At 41.4% G+C, this 25,800-nt stretch overlaps 1 protein-coding gene across 1 annotated transcript in view; it reads right to left on the bottom strand.

Annotated features, from left to right (window-relative positions):
* The window catches only part of LOC118637139 (complement receptor type 2-like), a 145,820-nt gene that overhangs the window by 54,273 nt on the left and 65,747 nt on the right, over nucleotides 1–25,800 (bottom strand). Inside the window, exons 16-24 of the mRNA XM_036272315.1 lie at nucleotides 20,965–21,050; nucleotides 13,341–13,736; nucleotides 11,425–11,601; nucleotides 11,231–11,333; nucleotides 9,531–9,616; nucleotides 7,149–7,367; nucleotides 4,985–5,164; nucleotides 4,291–4,390; nucleotides 1,036–1,121 (exon numbers count right to left, since the gene is read on the bottom strand). Of these exons, the coding sequence (XP_036128208.1) occupies nucleotides 1,036–1,121; nucleotides 4,291–4,390; nucleotides 4,985–5,164; nucleotides 7,149–7,367; nucleotides 9,531–9,616; nucleotides 11,231–11,333; nucleotides 11,425–11,601; nucleotides 13,341–13,736; nucleotides 20,965–21,050 (1,433 nt within the window). The remainder of the gene's footprint in view (nucleotides 1–1,035; nucleotides 1,122–4,290; nucleotides 4,391–4,984; nucleotides 5,165–7,148; nucleotides 7,368–9,530; nucleotides 9,617–11,230; nucleotides 11,334–11,424; nucleotides 11,602–13,340; nucleotides 13,737–20,964; nucleotides 21,051–25,800) is intronic.

Below are 25,800 nucleotides of genomic sequence, written 5' to 3'. Positions count from 1 at the left end.
AGGAATAAATCATAAAATGTCAAATTTCTCCATTAAAGACGTGTATATACAGTTAAGGATTTTGATACCTATTGTATACTGGCTTTTAAAAAGTTTGTTCCCACTTTCCTTCCAGCAGTTGGGTTTATTTTATTTTCTTATTTTTAATCTTTATTGTTGGAAGTATTACAGATGTTCCCCCCATTTCCCCATTGACCTCCTCCTCCCTGCTTCTGCCCCTGCCTCCCTTCACCATACTATTGTCTGTGTCCGCTGGTTATGCATATGTGCACATCAGAAGAGAGTGTTGATTTCTTCACATTATCACCAAACCCAGGGGTATATCCTCTTTACATTCTTTGTTAATTTGTGATTTACCATTCTTCTTCCTACTCAAAGTGTAGGAGTTCATATTCCAAACAACTCACAGGAAGTTGGCGTGTCACTGTTCAGGCAAAGAATAGGAAGAAAGGGAGAGAGCCACTGCTTCAATATTTGACCTGATGTTGAGTGGGCAGGATGGGCGGGAAGAAATTAACCAACGAATGTATATGTATATATGCATAACCCATGGACACAGACAACAGTGCAGTGAAAGCCTGGGGGGGGGGATGGAGGGGTCAATGGGGGTTAAAGGGGGGACATCTGTAATACTTTCAACAATAAAGATATATATATGTATATGTGTGATATGTGTGTGTGTACACACACACACACACACACATTGAAAGCATGGACAGAAAGGAAGTTGAGCTACTTCACTAACTTTGTATTTTTTTTACCTCATTGAAGAGAGCAATCTTCAAACTAGGAAGTTTTTGAGGAATAAAGAGGAAGTTGGGGGTGCAGTTATAAATAAATTATACCCCAAGATAAGGACAAACCAGGAGGAACTAGAAACTTGGAACATTGTGAGCACTTTTCAGAATATGACTCTTTTTGTCCACATATTGGAAGGATATCATTGTCAAGAAGGTTAAGACTGATTCTTGGTAACTCTAGGGGTACAATGGGAGGATTAACTGGTGGGATAAATAGGAAGAGATTTTAACTCACGTTCACAGAGTGGTGCCTCTATATCCCAAATGGCAGTATTGTGTAAGATGATACATTTGGCAGATGAGTGACCAATGAGTCGATATCTAAAGGCAAAAAGTGAAAATTATTCTATCAACTTCCCATTAATGTCCTCAGAGCAGACACATGTGGCAGATTTGACAACGACAGTCTGGGAGAAGTCTAAGGACTAGCCTAAACTCCACCTGTTTTATCCGAGTTTTCTTATGTCTCTTTTCCTATCCTCTAACTATTGAAAGGGGTATCTCATCTTCAATTCCTCATGGCGATACTCTGCTTCTTAAATTTTGGCTTCATTGTGGATTGTATCAGGTACCAAAATGAAACAATCCTCTTGTAGACCTGTTTGATCATTTCTTTCTTAAATTCTCTTTCTTTCTTATCTTTTTATTGCCATTTTAAAATTTGTTTGCATTTTCCTGAGATATATATATATATATATATATTTATTTTAACTGCTATGTCATTTTCATGTAGGCATAGTTCTTGTAAATACCATGATATTTGATGCTTTTAATCCTACTTAGAAGTCTTTGTCTTTCAACAGAAAGAAGAAATCATTCAGATTTACTGAATTAAATGGTAGGGTTGGTCTTGCTTTTGTCATAATTCAGACTGCCTGTTTCATAGTGTCCAATGATAAGGAGGCAGCAACAAAAAAACTCATCTGCCTGGAATGGAACAGGCTTGTTTCTGGCGGAAGAGACCGATACATTTCTTCCTACTCCTTTTTCCTCCTTATTTTCTCTATGAACCAGAAAGGTGCACCTCTTTTAGGTATTCTAATAATTTGGAAGTTGAAATTTCATTTCATGTGTGTGTGTATTTATATTATATATATAATACATATTATATATATTTTATACACACAATACATACCTACTTTTTCCATTTTAATGTCAAAATATGTGTAGTTTATCCATTCCCTATGTAATATAAGTCTAGCCTTCTTGTCTTGTTTTCTCCAATTTTCTAGTTTTATGAATACATTTTATGACTTTAGAGATTGCTATTAAATTATTACTGTTGTTATTAAATCATTATTAAATTACTATTACATTACGAAGTTTCACTTTTGAGCACTTAGTTCTGTCACTGTATTTAATTTCATAACTTTGTTGAAAATATTTGATCATGCTTTTTAAAATTTTTGTTTTGTTTTGTTTTTACAAATTTTCTACATCACTGATATTACTTTTGTATTTCAGCATTTTCCCTTTTTAAAAAATTACTTCTGGATTGCCTGGATTTATTTTTTTCTCTTTCCAGAATGTATATTTAAATAGTGTAAATATTTCCTTCAATATATATTTGGAGCCCCTAGATATGAATACTAGCTTGGCTCATTAGAAACACTATCTTCTGCAATTTAGTGACATTATTATGTCAATATGCATCTATTTCTTTTGCAGGTTTTATAGTTAATTAATTTCCTTTCTGAATTCTTGAAGTTTTTTTAAATTTTTTCTTCTCATTATTTTTAAAATAAATTCATTGGGGTGATGTTGGTTAGTAAAATTATATAGGTTTCAAGTGTACAATTTCATAATACATTATCTGTGATATTGGTTAATAAAATGATATAGGTTTCAAGTGCACAATTCTATAATACATCATCTGAATATTGCATTGTGTATTTGCCGCTCACAGTCAAATCTCTGTTCCTGAAATACAGATGCTTTCCTAGTAATGTCTAGGTATGGCTTATCATTTTTCTGTTTTGCATTTTAGCTATCTTTTTCTTTATTCTTTCCACTGAATTCTGTGAGAATTAGACTTTTTTTCTTACTTTCTGCTTCAATTTTCTACATAATTCAGTGTATTTATCGGATCTTTTTTAGTTTGATAACTGTGCTTTCCATTCATGAGCAAACGTTTCCAATTTCCAACTAGGCTTACAGAAGCAGTGTCCAACTGAATCTTGTTGAAAATATAAATAGAATATTCATTTATACTTCCCTATGTCTTGGAAGTAACTGTTTTATAAGGGGAATTTTTTTCTGCTTTTTCAGATTGGTCTCTTTTACACTGTTTCCTGTGACTTATAATAAGCTCAATGGTTTGCTCTTTCATACCATAAACAGGTTCACCTTTATTCAGTAATGCAGGATGAAAAAGGTACAGTGAGAAAATGTAGAGATTGTACTTTAGAAAGCTCAGAGAAGGAGAGAAGTATTTAGATGTACTCTAATTTTACTTTGTCAGATTATAGGTACATGAGGCCTCAGGTGGCAAATACATATGCCAGAGACCAAGAGTGGCTTTTCAGAGCTCAACGTGGCTCGAGGTCAGCCCAGGTTCTCCGATGGGCTCAGCTGCTCACACGGAGAGTCCACTCTAAGCTGAGCAAGGGTAAGCACCAGGGGCAGGACCACTGCCCAGTAAACCCTTTATGACTGACATTTTCACAGGGGGCTGTTATAGGGCTGAATACTGTTCCTCAGAAGGTATGTTGAAGTCCCCATGAATGTGAACTTATTTGCAGATAGAGTCTTTGCAGATGTAATCAAGTCAAGATGAGGTCATTAGGGTGGCCCTAATCCAGTATGATTGATATCCTTATAAAAAGAGAGAACTTTGGACTAGAACCATTCAGAGAGGAGAAATGCTCAGTGGAGACAGACACACAGGGAAGACAGCCACGAGAAGACTGAGGCCGAAATGGGAGTGATGCTACCATGTGCCAAGGAGGGCCTGAGGCTACCAGGAGCTGTAAGGAGAGATCCTCCCTCAGGGTCTTTGGAGGGAGCAGGTCCTGCTAATACCATAATTTTGGCCTTCCAGCCTCCAACACTGTCTGAGACTACGGTTCTGTTGTTCTAAGCCACCCAGTTTGTTGTACTTTGCTATGGAAGCCCCAGCAAACTAATGATGCAACTGCCTGTAAGACATGTGTTCTCACACAACTGCTCCACGGCCTTCCCTTTGTTCCAGCGATGTCCCATCTGAGCGAGGGCTGTTTACATGGTTTGGCTATGCCCTCCCCTCATTTTCTGCTTTTCTACCTGGTGAGAACCTCCCTTCTCTTGTATGCACTGCCCCGCTTTCCAGCAAGATTGCAGACTTCCCCCAGAATCTTATGAAACCTTTGTTCATTTCGATCAGGTTTTGAACACCTGTATCCAGGCCTTTAAAAAGCAGATGGTAGAAGTCTAGTTCTCCTTTCCAAGTGACTAGAAGGTAGTATTGCTATTCTGCCAAATCTTGAACCAAGAGATGTTATTGCCAACTTACCCTATGTTACAAGAATAATTAATTCTGGATCCAAACTCAGTGTCTGTGTCTATGAGCACCATGCCATTCTTAGGATCTGCAGGAGGTGTACACTTTTTACCTGAGGGAAAGAGACAGACTTTTGGAGCCAGGTAGGGGAATCTGAACTTGTGCAATACATGAGGTCCAAACCTGACAGTAGCTTACTAAAGAGTACATGCAATTCTGATGGTTCCAGAGATTTTTGCTCACCAGACTGCCTCAAGATCAGCCACCTACTAAGCACCACTTTAAAAAAATAAAATAAATCTCCCATCCAAATCTGTCTTATCTCTATCTCAAATTTCTCATCAAAATATGAAGGTTAATTATGGCCTTATATCCTACCAGTATAAGTTTCTCCTTCCTACCTGGTTATTCAAATAGTTTATGTCCCCATACATTTCTGGCCCCCCCCCCCCCCCCGGTCTTCAGTAAGGAATGTTTTTTTCTTTCCTCTTCTCTCTTTTTTTTCCTACAAATATTCTTGAAACATTCTCATGAAATAAACATTTCAACTAATAATTAGGGATGACCTATAACACCAATTCTTATATTCACTTATCTGGATACTTTTGAGAAACCAAGTTTTCTCATCTCTAAAATTTAAAAAAATTAAACAAGAGTCTCTGAATAATTTGGCAGACATGGGAAGCTCCAATTCAGGGTGACTTACGTTTACAGACAGTCTTGACATCTGACCACTCCAGGTTGTCTTGACACCTGATAGAGAATGAGGTCCTGTAGTACTCAGGACGGCATTCATACGTTAAAGATGTCCCAACAGGAAACTCAGATTCATTGGCTTGGATTTTCAACTTAGCATACTGAAAATGATCTGGAGCCTTACAGTAACCTAGAAACCAACAGCATCAGATTTAACATAAAGAGACCCAATGCCCGTTCTCTCTCTCTCTCTCTCTCTCTCTCGTTAGATTTGATGCCAGAACAAAAGAAACTTTTAGTTTTGGAAAAATAATTTCCTTGTAACCTTGGGAGGGAAAGTTCCATTAGCACATGTCCGTTAGAAAATGCACTGTCTGGAAGGGTGTTCTGCTCTCTGGTCATTTTGCTCATATAATTAACTGTAAAAGACAACTTCGGTTCAATTTTTCACACTTTTAGCGAGCCAGAAATGTTCTCCTGCCCGGGTTCCACCATTCCTGTCTGATTTCCTTGTACTTCAGTGAATCAAAACCCCAGTGGAGGGCTCCCAGCATGACTGGAGAACTAAGGGTAATTCTTGACCCTAGGACAGAACTACCAATTTTGTAGGTCTGATTCCTAAGCAAGCCACTCAACACAAGGAAAAAACAAATAGCATCTCTTTAAAATAAAACAAACAAAACTACAGTTATTATTATGAGAAGACATTATCTGAAGTGTATAGTGAATCAAGTTCTAACTTGAGCTCCTTGCCCCTATGGCCTATTAGCTTTAGGCTCACTTTGGATTCAAATAATGTGAATCCAAAATAGTACATATGCTTGGAAAAATAGAAATCATCTCCGCTTGGCTTTGACAACACCTTCTCTTTTAGCTCCGCTTTCAGCTTCCCTCCCCCTCCCTTCCAATGATACATTTATTCAAACAGTGATGCTCATACAGCCGCCAATTCTGCAACCAGAGAATTTCTGTGGGAAGATTTCCAAAGAATTTCTAATCTCTTGAAGATAATTCAATAACTTTCCTTAATATAAAAATATGGCTTATTTTTTTCAGGATTTTTATGTGAAATTTATCCATCTCGATTGCCTGCTTTCTTTTACCTTAGAGCTTCAATATTAGCTCTACTAGCTTCCAGTTCAAAGAGTTTCCATCATGATTGAAATTTACCACTAAGGTCTAATCCCACATGAAAACAGCCTGGCTGGTCTCTACTCTAAAAATCTAGCTGATAAATCTAGAGTTGCCACCTCAGATAGGGTTCTGATGGAAAAAACAAACAAACATAAGATGGTCTCTTACTATTGATTCAGTAAATGTGGACTAGGTCTCTACACTTGTAAGCAAACTCATAAGTGTACCCCACATTGAAGCCATGGTGATGGAGGGGGAGAGTTAGGGCAAAAATGACTCTGGGTGACTAGCACTTGGTCGTTTTCCTTTTAGAAGAGTTCTCTTCTCTCAGAGTTTCCCAGTGGTCAGTATTTACATATGTCAGGACTAGGGTTCCTTCTACAATTTACTTTCTCCTCCCCATCTTCACTTCCCGAAGGTGGATGTCTCAGGGGGTTGGGTTTCTTAGGAACCCTTCTGCAGACCTTAGAAATACACATACTCTTTATTTTCTATTTTCCTTTGCTTTTTCTCTCCACAAAAGTGAGAAGACTTCAACAACTAAATTACTGGGGGCAAAGGAACAAATAAGCCTCATTTTAAGTTACAGCTTAGCCCACATTGGCTAAAGGAATCTATTTGGTTTGTCTACAATGCAGCTCAAGTTTCACAGAAAATGCTTAGGCTGAATAGGTAATGAAAAGCAATTTTGCCTGGCTTTATTCTCTACTGGTCTGTGCTTCCCTCCAAAACCTGCAGATGGCATAACTTATGTTAGATAAGGTCCAAAGGTATTTGTCTTCAATTTCAATGCTTTGAAAACATTTGCTTTCTAATGCTCTTTAGAATAGCACCCACCACCCACAACCTCCTTCTTTTTTTCACCAACCCGCTAGCAGCAAATGTCATAAGACTTTTATGTGTTGATGTATCTTACAATAATTTATAACCCATTTGGCATTTAATTGTGTCAAGTGTGCAAATAAACATATCTCTGTAATTAGAAGACTTTGGGAGTCCTGTTTTAGAGCCATTTGGGGTGTGGCGTAGTATGTACTAACCTGGGCGTCCACAGCGAGGGGCAGGGCTACTCCAAACCCCGTTCCCTTCACTATCATTTGTGCAGCGGATGGTGCTCTCCCCAAGGAGGCTGAAATTCATCCCTCTGTCTGGGTGGGAGTCACATGTGTAAGTTACTTCTTTTCCAAAAGGAAAGGTATCCAGAGGTTTTCCTGTGTGTCTTCCATTAAGGATCTCTGGAGGATTTGGACATAAGATTCCTGGAAAGAAGGCGAGAAATGTAAGTTTCATTGAGGAGTTTTCCCAAGAGGTGTTCTATAGTCATAGGGTGCTACGGTTGGTGCCACCTGAAAAAACCATGACAGTATGTCTTTGGTGTAGGCGTTTGATGAGATGGGCTAAATAAAATAAGATATTAATCTCATTTTTACGGAAAAAGTACAAAAGGAATTTGCTTATCTTGAATCTTCCAGATAGTTATGTCTTCTGGATAATAAACACTTAACACTCTTAAGTTAATGCCAATACTTTTAAAGAGGAAGAATAACCCCTTGGAGGGTAGCTCATTCAACCACTAAATACATATTACGTGAGCACTTATTCTGTGTCAGTCACTCCTCGAAACCCTGGGATGTAGTGGTGAAGAGCACAGACAAAGTCATTGTCTTCTAAGGAGCTTACATTCTCAAGAAATATTTCTGCAACATATTCCACATGTACTAGTCATCTGAAAGATGAAACTTCCCCTCGGTAACTTATTGATACTGGCCATCAATCTTGATTACGACAGTGTGCTGACACAATGAATTGTAGCATCTATGGTCATTGTAAAATTCTAGGCAATCCAGATTGCTTTCTTTTTCTTTTCTTTTCTTTTTTTTTTTAATATATGGATCTGTTTACGATTTAATTATTTTCTTTCCTTTCTGTCAGGCTTCAAGTTATTACTTCTTTCTAGCACCTGCTTTTCTGTATAAAATAGCCCCCTCTTTACTTCTAATTGGTGTTTCTAACTAGGATTGGGGTTTTGAGAAGCTACTTCAACTGGTCAGCATCCTGAAAAATAAGAGATGGTCCAGTCAATAACTGGGCTCTCATGCATGCCAGTAGGACGGCACTTATGTCTCATCAAGAAATACTGGGTAACAGACATCTACATGTAAGTTATGTTCTCATAAGTTTTACTATGCAAAGCACATTTTGATGTCTGAGTAGGTTTTAACAACATAAACATTGTAGTAAAATTTGATTGTTTAATACATATATATTTCAATCTTTAAGATCAAGAGATGAAGCAAAGTCTTATCTTCTATTGGGAAAAATGGATAGAATAGGAGAATTTGGTATTGATACTACACATAGCTTTTTAAATAAGCTTTTTGTTACATATCAAACTTTTCTAAGGACTCTCCAAATTACTCTTAATCTTTTCTGCTTTTTTAAAAATCCTCACCCAAGGATATGTTTTTATGGATTTGAGAGAAAGAGGAAGGGGGAGAGAGAGAGAGAAAAAAAACAAAAAACCATCAATGTGATAGAGAAACATTGGTGGGTTGCCTCCCGTATGCACCCCGAACAGGAATCAAACCTGCAACCTAGGTATGTGCCCTGACTGGGAATCAAACCAACAACTATTTGGTGTATGGGACAATGCTCCAACTAACTGAGCCACCCGGCCGAGGAAGGAGGCTCATTTTTTTATCGGCTTATTACTTCTGAATCTTTCAACATAATTTATTTAGGTGCATGTTTTGAGAGCTTAAGAAGTCTTAAACTGCTTACCCCAGGTAATGTTGCTCCCAACTCTCCCCTCATTCTTTCATTGCTCTGATCTATTGCTTCCATAACATTTATTAGCTGATTGTTTTTTCTGACCATCTCCCCGGGTATAAATAATACAGGGACAAGGCATTAACTTATCTTGTTCACTGCTATAACACCAGTGCTTAGAAGAACACCAAGCACATAGTATGTGCTCAGTAAATAGTTGTTTGAACGAATGAATAATTCATATTTACATATTAGCAAATAGAAAAACTGTAGAGTGATTGCATCCTGATGGCAGGAAAAAAGAAACAGAAAGAATTAGGGAAGGAAGAAAAGAAGAAGGAAAGAAAGGAAGACATTTGTTAAAGCTTCACACTATTTAATCTCTCCTGACCTAGAGGCAAACTACTGCAGGATAGATTACGTAGAACACCGAATTCGAAATGACAGAGACAGAGCAAATGGTCCCCCAAACACATGGCATAGAGCAACGTGCATCACAACAAATTGATCACAAGTGAATACTATTGAAAAATGCAACTCTCTCTCCATAATTCAGATTAGAAAACAGAAGAACCACCCAGGGGTGGTCATAGGTCAAAACACTAAACAAATTAAGGGAGAGGTTGGCCTAAAGTGTTGTTCCTTCTACTCACGTTCACACACAGGGACACTGCTGTTCCAGAGGCTTTCCTTCCCAACCAAGACACAATGACTAGCAGAGTGGCCTCTTAGTTGGAATCTAAAGAAGAAAATGGTAGTGAGCGGGTGAGCTGTTGCAGTCAAAATGCCATTCAGTCTGCAATCTGAGGCCCTGCCAAAAATCTTAGCATCTGAAACTAACAGGTACAGAAGTCCAGAGGTCACGTCAATCCAGACAAATCACAGCCTCCACTAAGGGAGAACAGCTAGTTGGTCACATACTACATAGTACCAGCCTGAACTGAAGAAGGCAGTCATAGCTTAGCAACCATCTCCTTGATCTCCTACCCAGGCTCTGAGAAGTGAATCTCTAGCTTGTGGGAGACCATTTGCATGACATCCATCTTGTTAAAGTCTGCTCTGCTGTCTCCGGCCCCAGGGCGGGGTCTCTCTGAATACAGTGTCTGCATTCCTCTAGATAATTGTTTACTCCATTCTTTGCTTATTTGTTCCACCTGGGGTATTTACTGGAATTTGCTTCAGGTGGGATACTCATTAACTGTTTCACCTGTTTTTCCCCCTATATATAATGTGAACTCTCCCTGAATAAACGAGACTTGATCAGAATCCTGTCTTGTCTCCATTTCTCATGTCTCTTGTCCCTCCTCATCCTCACTCCCCCTCTAGAGTCCTCGTTGATCGACCTGCGGGCCGTGTCACTAGCTAATCATCCCATGATAAACCTGACAAATCGGCTCGCTGTCATTATGGGGAACCTAGTCTTCTACTGCAACAGCCTCTTAGTTCTGATCCCAGAACAGCACATAAAACAGCTCCCAGTTGGAATGGAACCATCTACGTCACTGATGGGCTGTGAAGAAAGCTCACAGCACGCTGGACTACTGAAGAGTACGTTTGAATACTCGGGGAAAAGGAAGGGAGGTCTGAAACAACGTTTGTATGAAATCATTCAGAATCAAAGTATATGGGACCCTGATGGTTCCTAAGTCTCACTGGTTACTGGCACTGGGTGCCTGTCAGGATTCCTTGAAATGGTCTGAGATCAGGTGCTACTTTGCTCACACTTGATCCTTCCCACACAGAGGTGTACACACTGTGAAGAGCACCAGATTCACCTGAACAATTAATGACCTTACTTAGAACATTCGTCAGCCATGATCCCACTCAGCCCATTAGCCCATTCAGAGCCCTTAGCCCATTACTAACCAGAAGATATATGATTAGATTGAAATGCTTTTCTTATACTTTCACTCTTACTACAAATTTTTCTTTTGATGGTTCAAAAAATGACTGAAATAATTCTTAAATAATCTTAATTCTTTTTTAATAAGCTTTTTGTTACATATCAAACTTTTCTAAGGACTCTCCAAATTACTCTTATTCTTTTCTGCTTGGAAAATCTGATTTTTTTCAATGAATGCATCACATATATTCATAACCAATCATTGTATTTGTCTTTATACCTGCTGTTTTATATATGTCCCAATTTTTCCTTCACATGTCATGTTACTTCTTCCACCTGTTCCTTCATGTTATTTTTCTTACACACTTCCAAACTTAATCCCCCTGAATTAATTTTTTTTAGCCACACCAAACATTTGTCAGCCACCACTATCCCACCAAACCTTCCCTTTTTGAACTAACTTCTAACTCCAATTTCAGTGTCTAGCTGGCAAGGCAAGCTCACACTTACCCCTCATCACAAATGAAGGATGCTTTTGCCCCAAGCTCGAGATTAAATGGATAGAGCACTCGGCCATTAGGAAGTTGGTCCTGGAAGTCACCACAAGATTTCACTGGAGAAAAGGAAAAACAAACAGAGATAACACCGGCACATGCAGAATAAAGCCCCAAGCTAAAAATGTCAAAGCAGACGAGTGTAGGTACCTGCACATCTGGGGGCTGCTGGGCTCCAGTCTCCCCGGGGCGTACAGCGCAGAGAGGCAGCCCCTCTGAGGTCATAGCCGGACTCACAGCTGTAGAGCACTTCCTGCCCGGGGGAAAAGCTGTCCTTATGGCTTAGGGTGTGCTTACCATGCAGGATTTCTGGAGGCGGCTGACAAACTGGAGAAAGAAAACCACGTGCTGTTAATTGTATGAAAATCACTTTTCCTCAGTGGTACATGGCCAACAGAATCGTAACTATCAGTCGATATATACTTTAAAAACCTGGTAGACTAACACTCTCATTTTATTGATGGCAATATGAGAGAGAGAGAGACAGACAGAGAGAAAGAGAAAGAGAGGATGTGGCTTGCTAAACGCCACAGAACATACACTGCAGAAATGTACTAGAATTGTTTTTCGTCGGAAATATTCATCTACGATTACACTGCAGACAGTTCCCTTCTAGAATGATGCCCATTGCTGGTTACCCAGTGTATACTAGTTAAGATTGCAGGATTTTTCATATCTTCATACTGCTTTCTAGTAAAGCATCACCAATTTATAGTCCACCTTTTGGGCAGCCAGGAATGTGTGTGCCCAGATCTCATCTAACAGGTTAGCCAATCACTGAGCACACTGGTACAACTAACAGGATTCACATCTCGTCTCATCCCTGTCCAACCCCTTTTCCAGTGGGTTGGAGAGAATGGAGTCTCTATACTCTACATGGCCAGCGCTGCTTCACCTCTCATTTCATTCCAGTGAGAAGATGGGCAACCGCTGAACAAAACCTTCTAAAAATAAGTACAGCCCCCATAATGAGTGCACATTGCATAGAGCATATTTAACGAGTCTGTGACTGCCTCTTTAAACAGTTGCTTTTAACTCAATCAGAATGCGCTTGAGTCTCAAATAAATCACATTAAACTGTAGTAAAATGAAACATCATTTCCTTTGGACTTAGAGCAGGTCAGTTTCCCTCTCTGGACTTCGGCATCTTCAAGTCTAAAATGTGGTTTTGTCTAGATTAAATGACTTCTTTAAGAACTTTGAAAATACTCTGAGGTTCTAAAGCCCATTTTCGGGGCTCATTGCCCCTCTGCCTCCCTTGACTAATAAATGCACAGTGATAACAAGTGCTGTGTTGATTACATTTCTGTGAACTCCCAGCCTTCCACCTCTAGTTCTCCTGTGACTGCTGGGGCTAGAATCCTGCAACCTACAATTTCTTCTCTTCCTTGCCAGCTGAATTCTGGTTCAACTCTGTCATCTGGTGGAATATATAGAAAATAAAAAGGCAGGAAGATGGTAGAAGCCATTCTTCTTTCGAGCAGGCTCAGGAAGTAGCAGTGTTGATGGTTCTTGCTTAGCAGCAGCAACTTCCTCTCTGGCGACGCTGTGGCTTTGGCTCCAGCGACCTCAGCTGCATCCTGGCTGCAGGGACAGCATGGAGGACAGGCCTGCTCAGGTTTGCTGCTCTCTGGAAACAATCTTTCTCCTTTTGATCTTCCGGCTCTTCCAACATCCTTATATCCTATTGTCCACAGTAACTCCCCCACGCCTTGAAATATCGAAAGTGGTTTTTTATTTCTATGGCTCTGGAGTCAGGCAGATTTGGGTTTCAGTCTTTAGTGTGCAAGTCAGTATCTGTTTAATTTTGGAAGTTATCTAACCTCTCTAAGGATCCTAAGGAAACTTCCCATTCTGTGCCCAGATTTAGCATCTTTTCTCAACTTGACACCACACAGGCATGCACATATGCACACACACACACCCCTACTTACTTTTATGCTTCATTCCAAAAAATTTACCCACACTGCTCACCACACATCTTTCTCGCAGAACAAGCACGAATCTCCTGGTCCTCCTACAGCTCCTGCCCTCCGCAGGCCCCTCAAAGCCTCAGTCAGACTCACCCCGGTTGCAGCGGGGCAGCTCCGGCTCCCATCTGTGCTGGGCCTGGCATCGCACACTGGAGGACCCTTCCATGACAAAGCCAGGCTGACAACTGAACCTCACGATTTCATTTAAGGAGTACAAGCTTCTGTCCTCAGACACCCTTATTCCATTTCCAAGGTCCGGAAGCATGCATTTATTAGGTGGAATGCACTGAGGGGGAGGGCCGCTCCAGACGCCGTCTTCATCTTTGCTGGTGCAATGTATTTGTGCCTCACCCACAAGGTCATAGAGCTTTTCCCCTCTCTTTCCAGGTTTGCAGCGATAGGTCACCACCATTCCATATGAGAAAGAGTCTCTGCCAAAGCTATCGGAGTCTCCATTGGAGATGGCTGGGGGTGGCTGACAAAGGATACCTGGAAAAGGGACAGCAAGTTAAATAACTGAATGGAAATAACCAATGAGAGCAATCCAGTGAGTCACTAAACTGCTACTATTTTTAACTCATTATTTGCTTTTAATCTTTGCTAACATGTAGATTAGGTTTTAGAAAGTTGTGATTTAAATGGATAAAATAAAAGGTGGAATTCCTTTTTTTCTATTTATATTATTTCCTGTAAACACATCCATTTCTTTCTTTTTTTTTTTTTTTTATCCTCACCCGAGGACATTTTTCCATTTGTACAGACAGAGTGGGAGGGAGAGAGAGGAAGAGAGAGAGAGGGAAACATCGATGTGAAAGGGACACATCGAGTGGCTGCCACCCGCATGACCAACCAGGGTCGGGGACAAACTGCAACCGAGGTACGTGCCCTTAGCGGGAACCGAACCCGGGTCTCTCCAGACCGCAGGTGGACGCTCCAACCGCTGAGCCAAACCGGCCAGGGCAACACATCCATTTCTTAATACAATTCACATTCTTTTATTATATTATACCATAGTTTACACAGTTTCCCCCTATTCTTTTTCAATTGCCTCCGTAATTTTCATTTTGTTATAAGTGAAACCAGTATAGCTTTTTAAAGAAATAAGATCAAAAGACCCTCATTTAAAAAAGAAAAAAAGTAGAATGAAAGAGAAACAATGCAGATATATAGCAGTAGAAAATAGAATTCAAATATATTTGCATATAGTTAATAATATTTATGAAACTGTAGACCACTGTAGGTTAAACATTTTATTTTTAATTTATTAAACTTTTTTTTTCTTTATTGATATTTAGAGAGAGAGGAAGGGAGGGGGAGAGAAAGATGGAAACATCAATGAGAGAGAACATCAGTTGGTTGCCTCCTGCATGCCCCTCACTGGGGTCTGGGCCCACAACCTGGGCTCTTGGTGCATGGGTCGACACTCAACCACTGAGCCACACCGGCTGGGCTATGTTTACCATTTTAAAAAGCTAAATGATATAAACGAAAACAGAAATGAAACTTTTAAGAAGACAGAGAAAGCTACAAAGGAAGGGGGGGGGGAAGGAGGCAGGGAAAGGGGAAGAGAGGAAAATAAAAGTTATAATTATCTAGTCATTTTGTACAGCGTCACCCAGGCTCACTGAACTGAGTTTCCCAGACTTACTTTGCCTGTATGGCTCTAGGTTAGGGAAGGAGCTAGAGACATTGGCCTGGAATTTGAGAGGCAGAAGTGAAGCAAAGGCCATTCTTCTCTGAAGGTCATTCTCGGTTGGAGGTGATGAGGGGACAGATGCAAAGAGCCAGGGGTCCAGTTAGTTCTTGCTCTCCCAATTTTTGCAACCAGTTCTCTGAAAATGCTGGTCCCACTCCCCTACACTGATTCCCGCCCGTGTCAGAAGCATCGGGTTAACTTGAAGTCGTGAGAGCCAAACATCCTCTGGCAGCTCTCTACACCAGCCTCCACAGCCCGACTCCAGCCTCACAGCCCGACTCCGGCCTCCACAGCCCGACTCCGGCCTCCACAGCCCGACTCCGGCCTCCACAGCCAGACACCAGCCTTCACAGCCCGACTCCGGCCTCACAGCACGACTCCGGCCTCACAGCCCGACTCCGGCCTCCACAGCCCGACTCCGGCCTCCACAGCCCGACTCCGGCCTCACAGCCCGACTCCGGCCTCCACAGCCCGACTCCGGCCTCCACAGCCCGACACCGGCCTCCACAGCCCGACTCCGGCCTCACAGCCCGACTCCGGCCTCACAGCCCGACTCCGGCCTCCACAGCCCGACACCGGCCTCCACAGCCCGACACCGGCCTCCACAGCCCGACTCCGGCCTCCACAGCCCGACTCCGGCCTCCACAGCCCGACTCCGGCCTCCACAGCCCGACTCCGGCCTCACAGCCCGACTCCGGCCTCCACAGCCCGACTCCGGCCTCCACAGCCGGACTCCGGCCTCCACAGCCGGACTCCGGCCTCCACAGCCCGACACCGGCCTCACAGCCCGACTCCGGCCTCCACAGCCCGACTCCGGCCTCCACAGCCCGACTCCGGCCTCCACAGCCCGACTCCGGCCTCCACAGCCCGACTCCGGTCTCCACAGCCCGACTCCGGCCTCCACAGCCCGACTCCAGCAGCCAGGCACAGTTTGCTCCTGGAAGCTCAGACTGCAAGGCGCCTGATTAGTGATGTTTCTCATCTTTTTAGAGCAGCTCCTCACACAATAAAGTCTACGTTTATAACACATCTCATATTTCACAATACTGATAGTAGCTCTGCTTTCACAGTTGGACCAATATGTATCCCAGGGTAACAGAGGAATCTGGAACTGGTTCTTTAATAAGATCGTATTTAAGAATTAATGTTAATACTGCCCATGGAAAAGGGCACACTAATGGTTGATGGCATGCAGGGATTAAAGATTCCCTAGTTACCACCCACAGCCGTCTGTAAGCATAGGAGCAAGACCTTGAGTGACTACGTGGTTGCTATCCTAGAATATTTTAGGGAAGGAATGTAACGGGATTGGTTGCTGGTTTTTAAGTGCACCAGAGAACTTGAGAGAAGGAAAGTGGTGAGTTTGAAGCTTTAAATTCCTACTCAAGGTCTGGATATGAAAGCTTCTATATCTGCCCTGAAAGAACACTTGTATCCTTGTAGCCACAGGGCCAAGATTTCTGAAAAAATAAATCCAACAACTAATCCTGTGGCTGAGTTCTAATGCAAATTAAATTAATCATTTCACAGGGTCTCTACGCTAAAGTTGGAGCGCTGCTTGGAAGAGGATTCTGCAAACTGAGATGGAGATATCTGGACAGATACCTTGAACGTGGAGATTCTGCTAGCTGTCCTTTGCCAGGAGAAGCAGCCTTCTGCTGCCTGTCTGAGGAGGTATGCCTCCCTTTGACTGAAGGAACTCTATTGGGCCCTCCTGAGGTAGCTGCCCTGATAGGGTTGCCAGAAAATATATAGGTAGTCCAGGTATATTTAAATTTCAGAAAAATAATGACAAATTTCTAAGTATAAGTATATCTCAGAAATGCATGGCACATAACTATACTGCAAAAATACTTGTTGTTTTTCTGAAATTCAAATTTAACTGGATATAGTGTATTTAAAAATTTTTTTTCTTTATTGATTTTAGAGAGAGGGAGAGAGAGAGAGAGAAACATTGATGAGAGAGAGCATTGACTGGCCACCTCCTGCATGCCCCTCACTGGGGATCGGGCCCACATACTGGGCATGTGTCCTGACCAGGAATAGAACCGGCGACCTCTTGGTACGTGGGTCGACACTCAGCCACTGAGCCACACTGGCTGGACAATATAGTGTATTTTAATTTACTAAATCTGGCAACTCAAATAGTAACAACTGATGATTTCCTCAGGACCTACTCCTACCATCTCCCATTGTTTCTAGTGCTCTGACCAGATTCAGGTCCTGGCAGGATGGGGGTGGAGTGGGAGGAATAAAAATTATGACTTGTGGGAGGCACAGATGCACCAAAAGAAGTGAGATTCTGAGTTCAATGTGTTAATTTGAGTGTGGACTATGCTGAATGAAGTTGAAAGTCCAGAACTTTACTAACATACCTCAGAGAAAGAAATCCTATTAATATAGGAGAGAGGCATGAAAACTATACAAATTAACTGAAGTCAGAGTTAAGTCAGGGGCCTGCTACATGCTACCTGACATGGAACTCTGCTGACCAGAGGTTTAAGCAGACCACGAGGTGCCCCCGGAACAAAGAAAATTAATGCAAAGATCGGTTAACAGCTGCTCACCCATACCTTATTATTTCCTCATACCACATAAGGAAAACAGACCACAAAATAGACCTTGTATAGCCAAGGGCAGCTGAGGCTGTGGCACCAGCTAGACCATCAACTTACACCCTACACAAGAATAAATTCAAAATGGATAAAAGACTTAAATGTGACTCATGAGTCCATAAAAATCCTAGAAGAAACTGTAGGCAACAAAATTTCAGACATCATACGCAGTAGAATTTTCACTGACACATCACCTAAGGCAATAGAAACAAAGGAGAACATGAACACATGGGACTACATCAAACTCAAAAGCTTCTGCACAGCGAAAGATACAATCATCAAAACGGAAAGGCTACCCACTGTATGGGAGAGCATAATTGCCAATGATATATCAGATAAGGGATCAATTTCCAATACATATAGAGTGCTCATACAACTCCACAAAAGGAAGACAAAGAACCCAATTAAAAAATGGGCAGAGGAACTAAATAGATACCTCTCCAAACAGGGCATACAAATGGCTAAGAGACATATGAAGAAATGCATCACTAATTATCAGAGAGATGCAAATTAAAACAACAATGAGGTATCACCTCACACCTGTCAGAATGGCCGCCATCAACAAATCATCAAACAACAAGTGTTAGCGAGGGTGTGGAGAAAAGGGGACTCTAGTGCACTGCTGGTGGGAATGCAGACTGGTGCAGCCACTATGGAAAACAATATGGTGTCACCTCAAAAATTAAAAATTGAACTTCCATTTGACCCAGTGATCCCACTTCTAGGAATATACCCTAAGAAGCCTGAAACACCAATCAGAAAGAATATATGTACCCCTATGTTTATAGCAGCACTATTTACAATAGCTAAGATCTGAAAACAGCCCAAGTGTCCATCAGTAGACGAATGGCTAAAAAAGCAGTGGTACATATACACAATGGAGTACTATGCAGCTGTAAGAAAGAACGATCTCTTATCCTTTGAGACTACATGGAGGGACCTGGAAAGTATCATCCTAAGTTAAACAAGCCAAACAGAGAAAGACAAGTTTCTTTCTTAAAGGATTTTTTTTTTTTTATCCTCACCCGAGGACATTTTCCCATTTTTTGTTCAGATAGAGCGGGAGGGAGAGAGAGGAAGAGAAAGAGAGAGAAACATCGATGTGAAGGGACACATCGAGTGGCTGCCACCCGCACGGCCAACCAGGGTCGGGGACAAACTGCAACCAAGGTACGTGCCCTTAGCGGGAACCGAACCTGGGTCTCTCTGTACTGCAGGCCAATGCTCCAACCGCTGAGCCAAACCGGCCACGGCGAGAAAGAAAGTTTCATATGACCTCACTTATTTGTGGAATATAATGAACATAACAGTCTGAGGAATGGGGTAGTCCCAGAGACGTGGAAGTGGGGTATAGACTGACAATCCCCAGAAGAGGAGGTGGTGGGGGAGAGATAAACCACAGAACTTATATGCATGTATGCATGAACAGTGGACATGGACAACAAACTGGGGACAGGGCAGGGAGGGAGGGAGAGGGGGGAATCAGTGGGGGAAAAAGGAGAAACATCTGTAACAAAAATTAATTAATAAAAAAAACAGACCTTGTAAAGGTCTGAGTTAATCCCAACCTTTTCCACTCTCTATTTCCCCATACCAACAATTTTCTAAAGAAACTACAAACAGATGTAAGCTCAACCTCTAGAGATGGTGGGGGTCTCTCTTCCTTCTCTTGTGAGAAGAGTCCCTACTCTGGTTTTTCCTGCTTGTCCTATCTGCTCAATAAAACCTTTTTTTTCCCACTTTAACCTCCAGTCTGTCTGGTTAGTGTCTTGAATTCCTTCCTGGGTGAAGCCAAGGAAACTCTTGGCTCAGGACTCGAGTTCCCAGCACGGACTCGCCCCTCTGGCATCACTTTGGCCTAAGGAACCGAGAATGCTCGAGCGGATTCGTTTTGTAAGCCTTGTTCACATGCTCCATAACTAAGTCCATGGGTGGGGGTGAGGGGTTGAAAGACAGCTCATTTACCCAAGGCTTTGAGGCATACATTTGTACAGGAGTTTCCGCGTCTTTGAAGAAGTCTGTGGTGGCTATTCCATGTAGGACAGAATGACAGTGGGGACTGTTGCTACTGAAGCGTTTTCCCCGAATTCAAGAGGGGTCAAAGGACCCCAGAATGGCAGAAGCCAAGTGGCAGCACTTAATCTCCAGAGACAATGGAAACAGAAATCAGAATGGTTTATCTGTAGAGATCTTTGTCATCATTAATTGATCATGGAGTTGCAGAAAGTGAAGTAGATGAGTAGTGGGTGAAAGTATTAGTCGGCTTGTACAAGCAGAAAAGATCTAGGTCTGGTGACCGGAAGTGTGACTTGGAACACGGTAAAAGAGAGTCTGGTTATTCATCAGCCAACACCCAGACTCGAGAACCAGTTTTCAGACACAGGAGCTAGAAGGTGGGAGACTGGATCTTCTTGAGGGAACACCCTGCTACACAGCCAAAAGGAATAAGTAACTTCCCCCTCTAGCCTTCACCAAGGAGGCTTAAAACCATTTACTTGGGTTTAGATATAAAAAAGTTTACAGAATTAGAGATAGAAATGAAAATATATAAATAGGCATAGATAGATTACCTTTTAATAAAATGAGATCTTGCCGTACAAACCTTTTTGTCATCTGATTTTTTTCACATAAAATGTATATAATAAACATCTTTATATGTCATTAAGTGCTTCTCCATGCTGTTTTTCTTTTATGGCTGAATAAAATGCCAGTGTATAGACATATTTCTGCTAATTCTGCATGGCTATTTTATGTTCCTTAGGAAATTTTATATGGTCATTTTTATCATGTTTCTTTCCTTCCAGTAGATTATTTCTAAGCCATATTTTGAAACATGTAGTGCTTTTAGGTTACTGTAACAATTTCACTATTATAAAGAATGCAGCACTGAAAAGTTTACAGAGAACTCCTTGCAAAAATCTGTGTTTATTTCCTAAGTATAAATTCTGAGAAGTGGGTCAAAATGTATGTGTATTTTTGAGGCTTATTAATACACGGAGCCTTTCAAGAGGGTTTGGTGAACCCTCAGTACATTAGAGTGTTGATTCCTCCACAGCTTCACAAACCTTCGAGAGAGCATCACTTAATAAATCTTTATTTCTTTGCCAAGCAGAATGATTATTATACTGGGGACGGCACATCATTGCAAATCAACTGAAGTAAAAATAAATTTTAGAGGCTTTTATGCAGTTAAGCCCTCAGATTCAGAAAAGGCACATCCCAAGATAAGGAAGAACTTAATGAAACAGTTACCAGGAAACCCACAAGTAGTTTAAGGACAATAAAGCTGTCTTCAACTATCTGAAGGACAGAATGCACAAAAGGAATTCAATTCAGGTTTTTATAAATCCAGGTGGAAACTTAGAATCTATTGGTAAAGATGGTAGAAAAGATTATTTCAACTCACTCTGACAAACAGGTACTTTATTATCCCAGGTGACAGTGTCGTCCTTGATGATGCATGTAATAGTGGATTCACCATCGAGTCGGTATCTAGAGGCAAAGAATAATGAATGTTATATTCTAAATACACAGGTAATATCCCTGCTTAGATTGTTATTTATACCAAATCACAATCTCAAAGAATTCAGAAGGACAATTTCCATTTGTCAAACTATCAATTTTCCAAATTTTATGCCTGTCTTTGGACTTTTCTTTTTTTAACACTTTTTCTTTATTGATTTTAGAGAGAGAGAGGAAGAGAGAAAGAGAGAGATGAGAACATCAATGAAAGAGAACATCAGTTGGCTGCCTGCTGCACACTCTGGACTGGGAATTGGGCCCACAACCTGGGCATGTGCCCTGACCAGGAATTGAACCAGCAGCCTCTTGGTGCATGGTCGATGTCCAACCACTGAGCCACACTAGCTGGGCTATATTTAGACTTCTAAATTTTCTTCTGTATACCTTCTAAACTGGATGGGATCTCTTTTCTTTATTACCTTAAGACACATTTTTATGCAAATCTAAGGTAAATAAGATTAATCAAAGTAGAACCAAAGGAAATCCCAACAGAACAAAAAGAGTTGAACATTGATCTAATATTTTAACTGTTAAAGGCAGAAGTTCTCAATTAATATGCCCCAAGCTGTTCAGAGTGTGCCATAAATTTTGAAAAAAATTAATGACATTTGTATTTACTTCAACAGAGACTGAATAATGTTGGAATTCTGGGCTGAACCATTCGTGTTCATTGGTATAGAGTAAGGTCAAACTTGATACTACTACAAATCGAGACAAATAATATCAAATAATAGTCAAGTGTTATTTGGTATAGCTAGAACATTGCCATATATATATAAATGGCAGCACAGACTATTCAAACAACAAAATGGGCCAATCAAAGATCAAATGAAAAGTGTGACAGCAATGGATGTTGTTTAGGTTAGTGGGTAGATTCAGGCCTCCTTTTTGGGACTTAGCTCCAATGACAACTCAGTCTTCTGAGCTGATAACGCCATTCTGGTCTGCTTCATTCTTCTGTCTCCACGTAAGTTCTCAATGTATCCCTGCCGAAGTTGCCTATGAGAGTGAAGGTGCTTTGCTGGGCTAACTGATGTCACCAGACGGGGAATGGGGGATATTCAACTCTTGGGATGAAGAATAAACTCCCTGGCCTGCTCTCTGGCTTCCTGATGAGGTGAGCATCCCACTTCATATGTGTTGCTTTGAACAGGGGAAGGAGACATTTATCTAGACTGTCTTTAGCTGCTTGGTGGAGGACAAGGAGACTTGGGTCTGGGAGGATTTTCCCACTGGTTGGAGGACCAAGTGACCCTGAGCTTGGTTCGCCTTCTGATCCTGAGTCGGTGGCTCACTGCCGTGGGTGTAGGGTCAGAGATACTGGCTCTGGGCTGCTTTCTGCTGTGGTGAGGGGGACACTGGGCTTTCTGGCATTCCTGCTGTGAGAAGAGAGGCCCTCTTGCTGCTGTCCTGAAGACTAGGTCTAATTATTTGGGCTCTGCTAATGCTGCTGCTGCAAGCAGAACAGGGCCCAGCGCTGCTGGGTGGTGTGGGGCATGAGATAGGTCAGTCCACCCAGAATAATCTGCAACTGACACAGCTATTGGCAGAGTGGAGTGGAGTGAAGCCTGCCACTTCTTGTGGGTGTGGGACACGGGAAGGATAGCTTCCCTCCATTCCTGATGTCTGCATGTGCTGTTAATTTGTGCGAGTGGACCACCGTTGTCACTAAGTATCGCTCTAACCACTATTCTCTGCTCGGCTTCTTTCCCAGTTCGATGACCAGAGAGCGAGCAGGTTCTTCTCTTCTCTCTCTTTCTCTCTCTCTCCCCCTCCCCCCACCCCCTCTGCCGGTTGTGGGTTCCAGCTCAGTCCTTTCCAGCATAGTACCCAGTATGAGAGAGAAAAAGAAAACCTAGGGAACTCACAATGGTGTTATTCTTTAAGTTCTGTGGTCCCTAGCCAACCCACATTTCCCAAATTTTGTGTTCCTCTTCATGGTTGTATTTGAACTATTTCCAGGGTATTTAGTTATATGTACAGAGAGAAGCGAAAAAAGGGAGTCTTCCCATCTTGTCCTGAAACTGGAAGTTTTAGTATTAACTGTTTAAAAGCTGATTACAAAAGTTAGTACCTAGTCATTGTAGAAAAAATGGGAAAGGTACAGAAAATTCCAATAATAGAAAAAAAGGTGTCCAAACACTGTATTACAGAATTTAGCATGGTTAATAGTTTAGAGCAATGCTTTGCAAGAATGTTATTTGCATGGAAATCATCTGGGGGTCTTGTGAAAATTGATTCTGATTCAGTGGTTCTTCATTGCTGACAAGCTCCCAGGAGATGCTGACCTTGCCAGTCTGAATTATTTTGGGGTGGCAAGGGCTTAGAATAAAATATTTCAGTATTTTCTATAAAGAGATATACACATAATGTGGATATCAACTGTCAGGGAGCTGTGGTAAAACTGGACCAGGACCTGCGATTCACAACTGTGTGAGTCCTCTCCACCCCGATGATTTCTGTGGGTCCCCACATTTCTCTGCCTCTGGCGTCTTTCCCTGCTGCCTCAGGGGGTCTGTGCTCCAGTTTATCCAGCAGCAAAGCTTTGTTGTTTTATATGTGTCTCCCCTAAACCCACTTGCTTAAAGAATTTTTTTTTTTTAATTTGGGGACAGTTTTAGGGATGTGTTACACTGGGGAGTAGATGCCATTAGGCATTTATTCTCTCCCTCACTTGTCTTTCTATTCCTACTTCTCTGCAGTGACAACTTCCTCCCCTTGCCTTGCACAGAACAGCCCCTTTGGAGTTTCCACTTGATAAGATACAGTGTCTATCCTAAGAAGAATTCTAGTTAAAACCTTTTTCCATCTTGATGTGTGTGCATGTATGTTTGTATCTTCATTTTATATATGTGACTAATAATAATTTCAGTTGGAAATTATATTTAAACATTTATTTATCACACTTGGGTAACAGCCATTAAAAATACATATGTTGTCACCCTGGCTTGTGTGGCTCAGTGGTAAGAGTGTTGGTCCATGCATGGAAAGGTCGAGGGTTCAATTCTCAGTCAAGGGCATGTACCTGGGTTGCAGGTTTGATCCCTGGCCCTGGTCGAGGAGTGTGCAGGAGGCAACAAATTGATGTGTCTCTATTACATTGATGTTTCTCTCTCTTTCTCTCTCTCTCCCTCTGACCCTTCCACTGTTGCTAAAAAATCAATGGAAAAAAATATCCTCGGGTGAGGATTTAAAAAAAGTCATATGTCATTTAGTGTTAAGTGTTTGGAAAAAATGCTTTGATTGCATTTGTGATATTTTCTTCTTTCATGCTTTCAGATCAAATTCAAATCTTGGAGTCATCCACACTCCTCTTTTTATTTCAGCTTAGTATCTGGTCCATTCAGAAAATTTCCATCTCTACTTTTGTAATGTAATTTTACATCTCTATCTCTAGTTCAAGGTTTCTCAACCCAGACCCTGTTAATATTCTGGACCAATCATTCTTTGATGTGAGTGAATGTCCCGTACATTGTAGCGTGTTTAGCAGCATCCCTGGCCTCTACCAAGTAGATGCCAGTAGCACCTTCTCAGTTGTGACACCAGGAATGTTTCTAGAGATTGCTAAATGGAGAATCACTGTTCCAGTCCTGGCCAGTGTCACCTTCCACCTGGACAAAATAATAGCCCTTAACTGGTCTCACTGTGTCATTTGCCCTCCAGCAACAGATCCTTCATATGACAGCTAAAACAGGTCTTTAGAACCACAAATCAGATCATGTCACTTCTTTGCTTAAAACCCTCCCGCGACTCCAGTCAAATGTCAAGTCCAAAGTCCTTGCTGTGGTCTGCACAGACCTTCTAGATCTGGCTCTGGCAATTCTTCAGACCACTTTTCCTATCACTTTATTCTTCACTCACCCTGCTATAGTCCTACTGGATTCCTTAGTAAAACTTCAAGTTTGAATAACATCTGAATAGCTTTGTTCTTGTCAGGAATGCCCTCTCCCCATATGGCTCAGTCCCTCACTTTGTACAAGTCTCCAAATTTTACTGTCTCAGGGTTACTTCTCTAACTTCTCTAGGTATTATAGCACCCCCATTCTTCCCCTGTCCCTCTCTATTCTCTCAGCCTAGATATTTTTCTTCGTAGCAGTTATCACTCTCATCATAAGTACTTGTTTATTATCTATTTCCCTCACTATAATTTAGCTTCATTAAAGATAAGCTCTCTGCCTTGGCCGGTTTGGCTCCGTGGTTACAGTGTTGGCCTGTGGACCAAAGAGTCGCAGGTTCAATTCTAGTCAAGGGCACGTACCTCGGTTGCAGTTCAATCCCTGACCCTGGTTGGAGTCATGTGGGAGGTGACCAATCAATGTGTCTCTCTCACATCAATATTTCTCTCTCTCTCTCTGTCTCTCCCTCCTCCCACTCTATCTGAAAATCTATGAAAAAATATCCTCGGGTGAGGATTAAAAAAAAATAATAATAAGCTTTCTTTCATTAACTAGTGTATTCCCAATTTCTACAATAGTTCCTAGCATAGAGTAAGTGCTCAATAAATATTTATTACACAAATGCATAAATAAATATAGTTCCATAGAGTCAATGTACTATTGAATGTATTTTCAAGTTTTCTTAGGTCTTTGTATTGCACTGAGGGGGTAAATATTGTGATTAACTTTAGAATATTTAAAGTATACAAGTTAAGAAGATTTCCAGGATATCTGGAAACTTTTAAACTAATATAAACATACTCTATAATTTCTAAACTAGTAAA

Source organism: Molossus molossus, unplaced genomic scaffold (assembly GCF_014108415.1).
Source record: "Molossus molossus isolate mMolMol1 unplaced genomic scaffold, mMolMol1.p scaffold_m16_p_20, whole genome shotgun sequence".
Classification (NCBI taxonomy): Eukaryota; Metazoa; Chordata; class Mammalia; order Chiroptera; family Molossidae; genus Molossus; species Molossus molossus.
The sequence above is the reverse complement of the archived record's forward strand: the minus strand, read 5'-3'. Positions and strand labels throughout refer to the sequence as shown.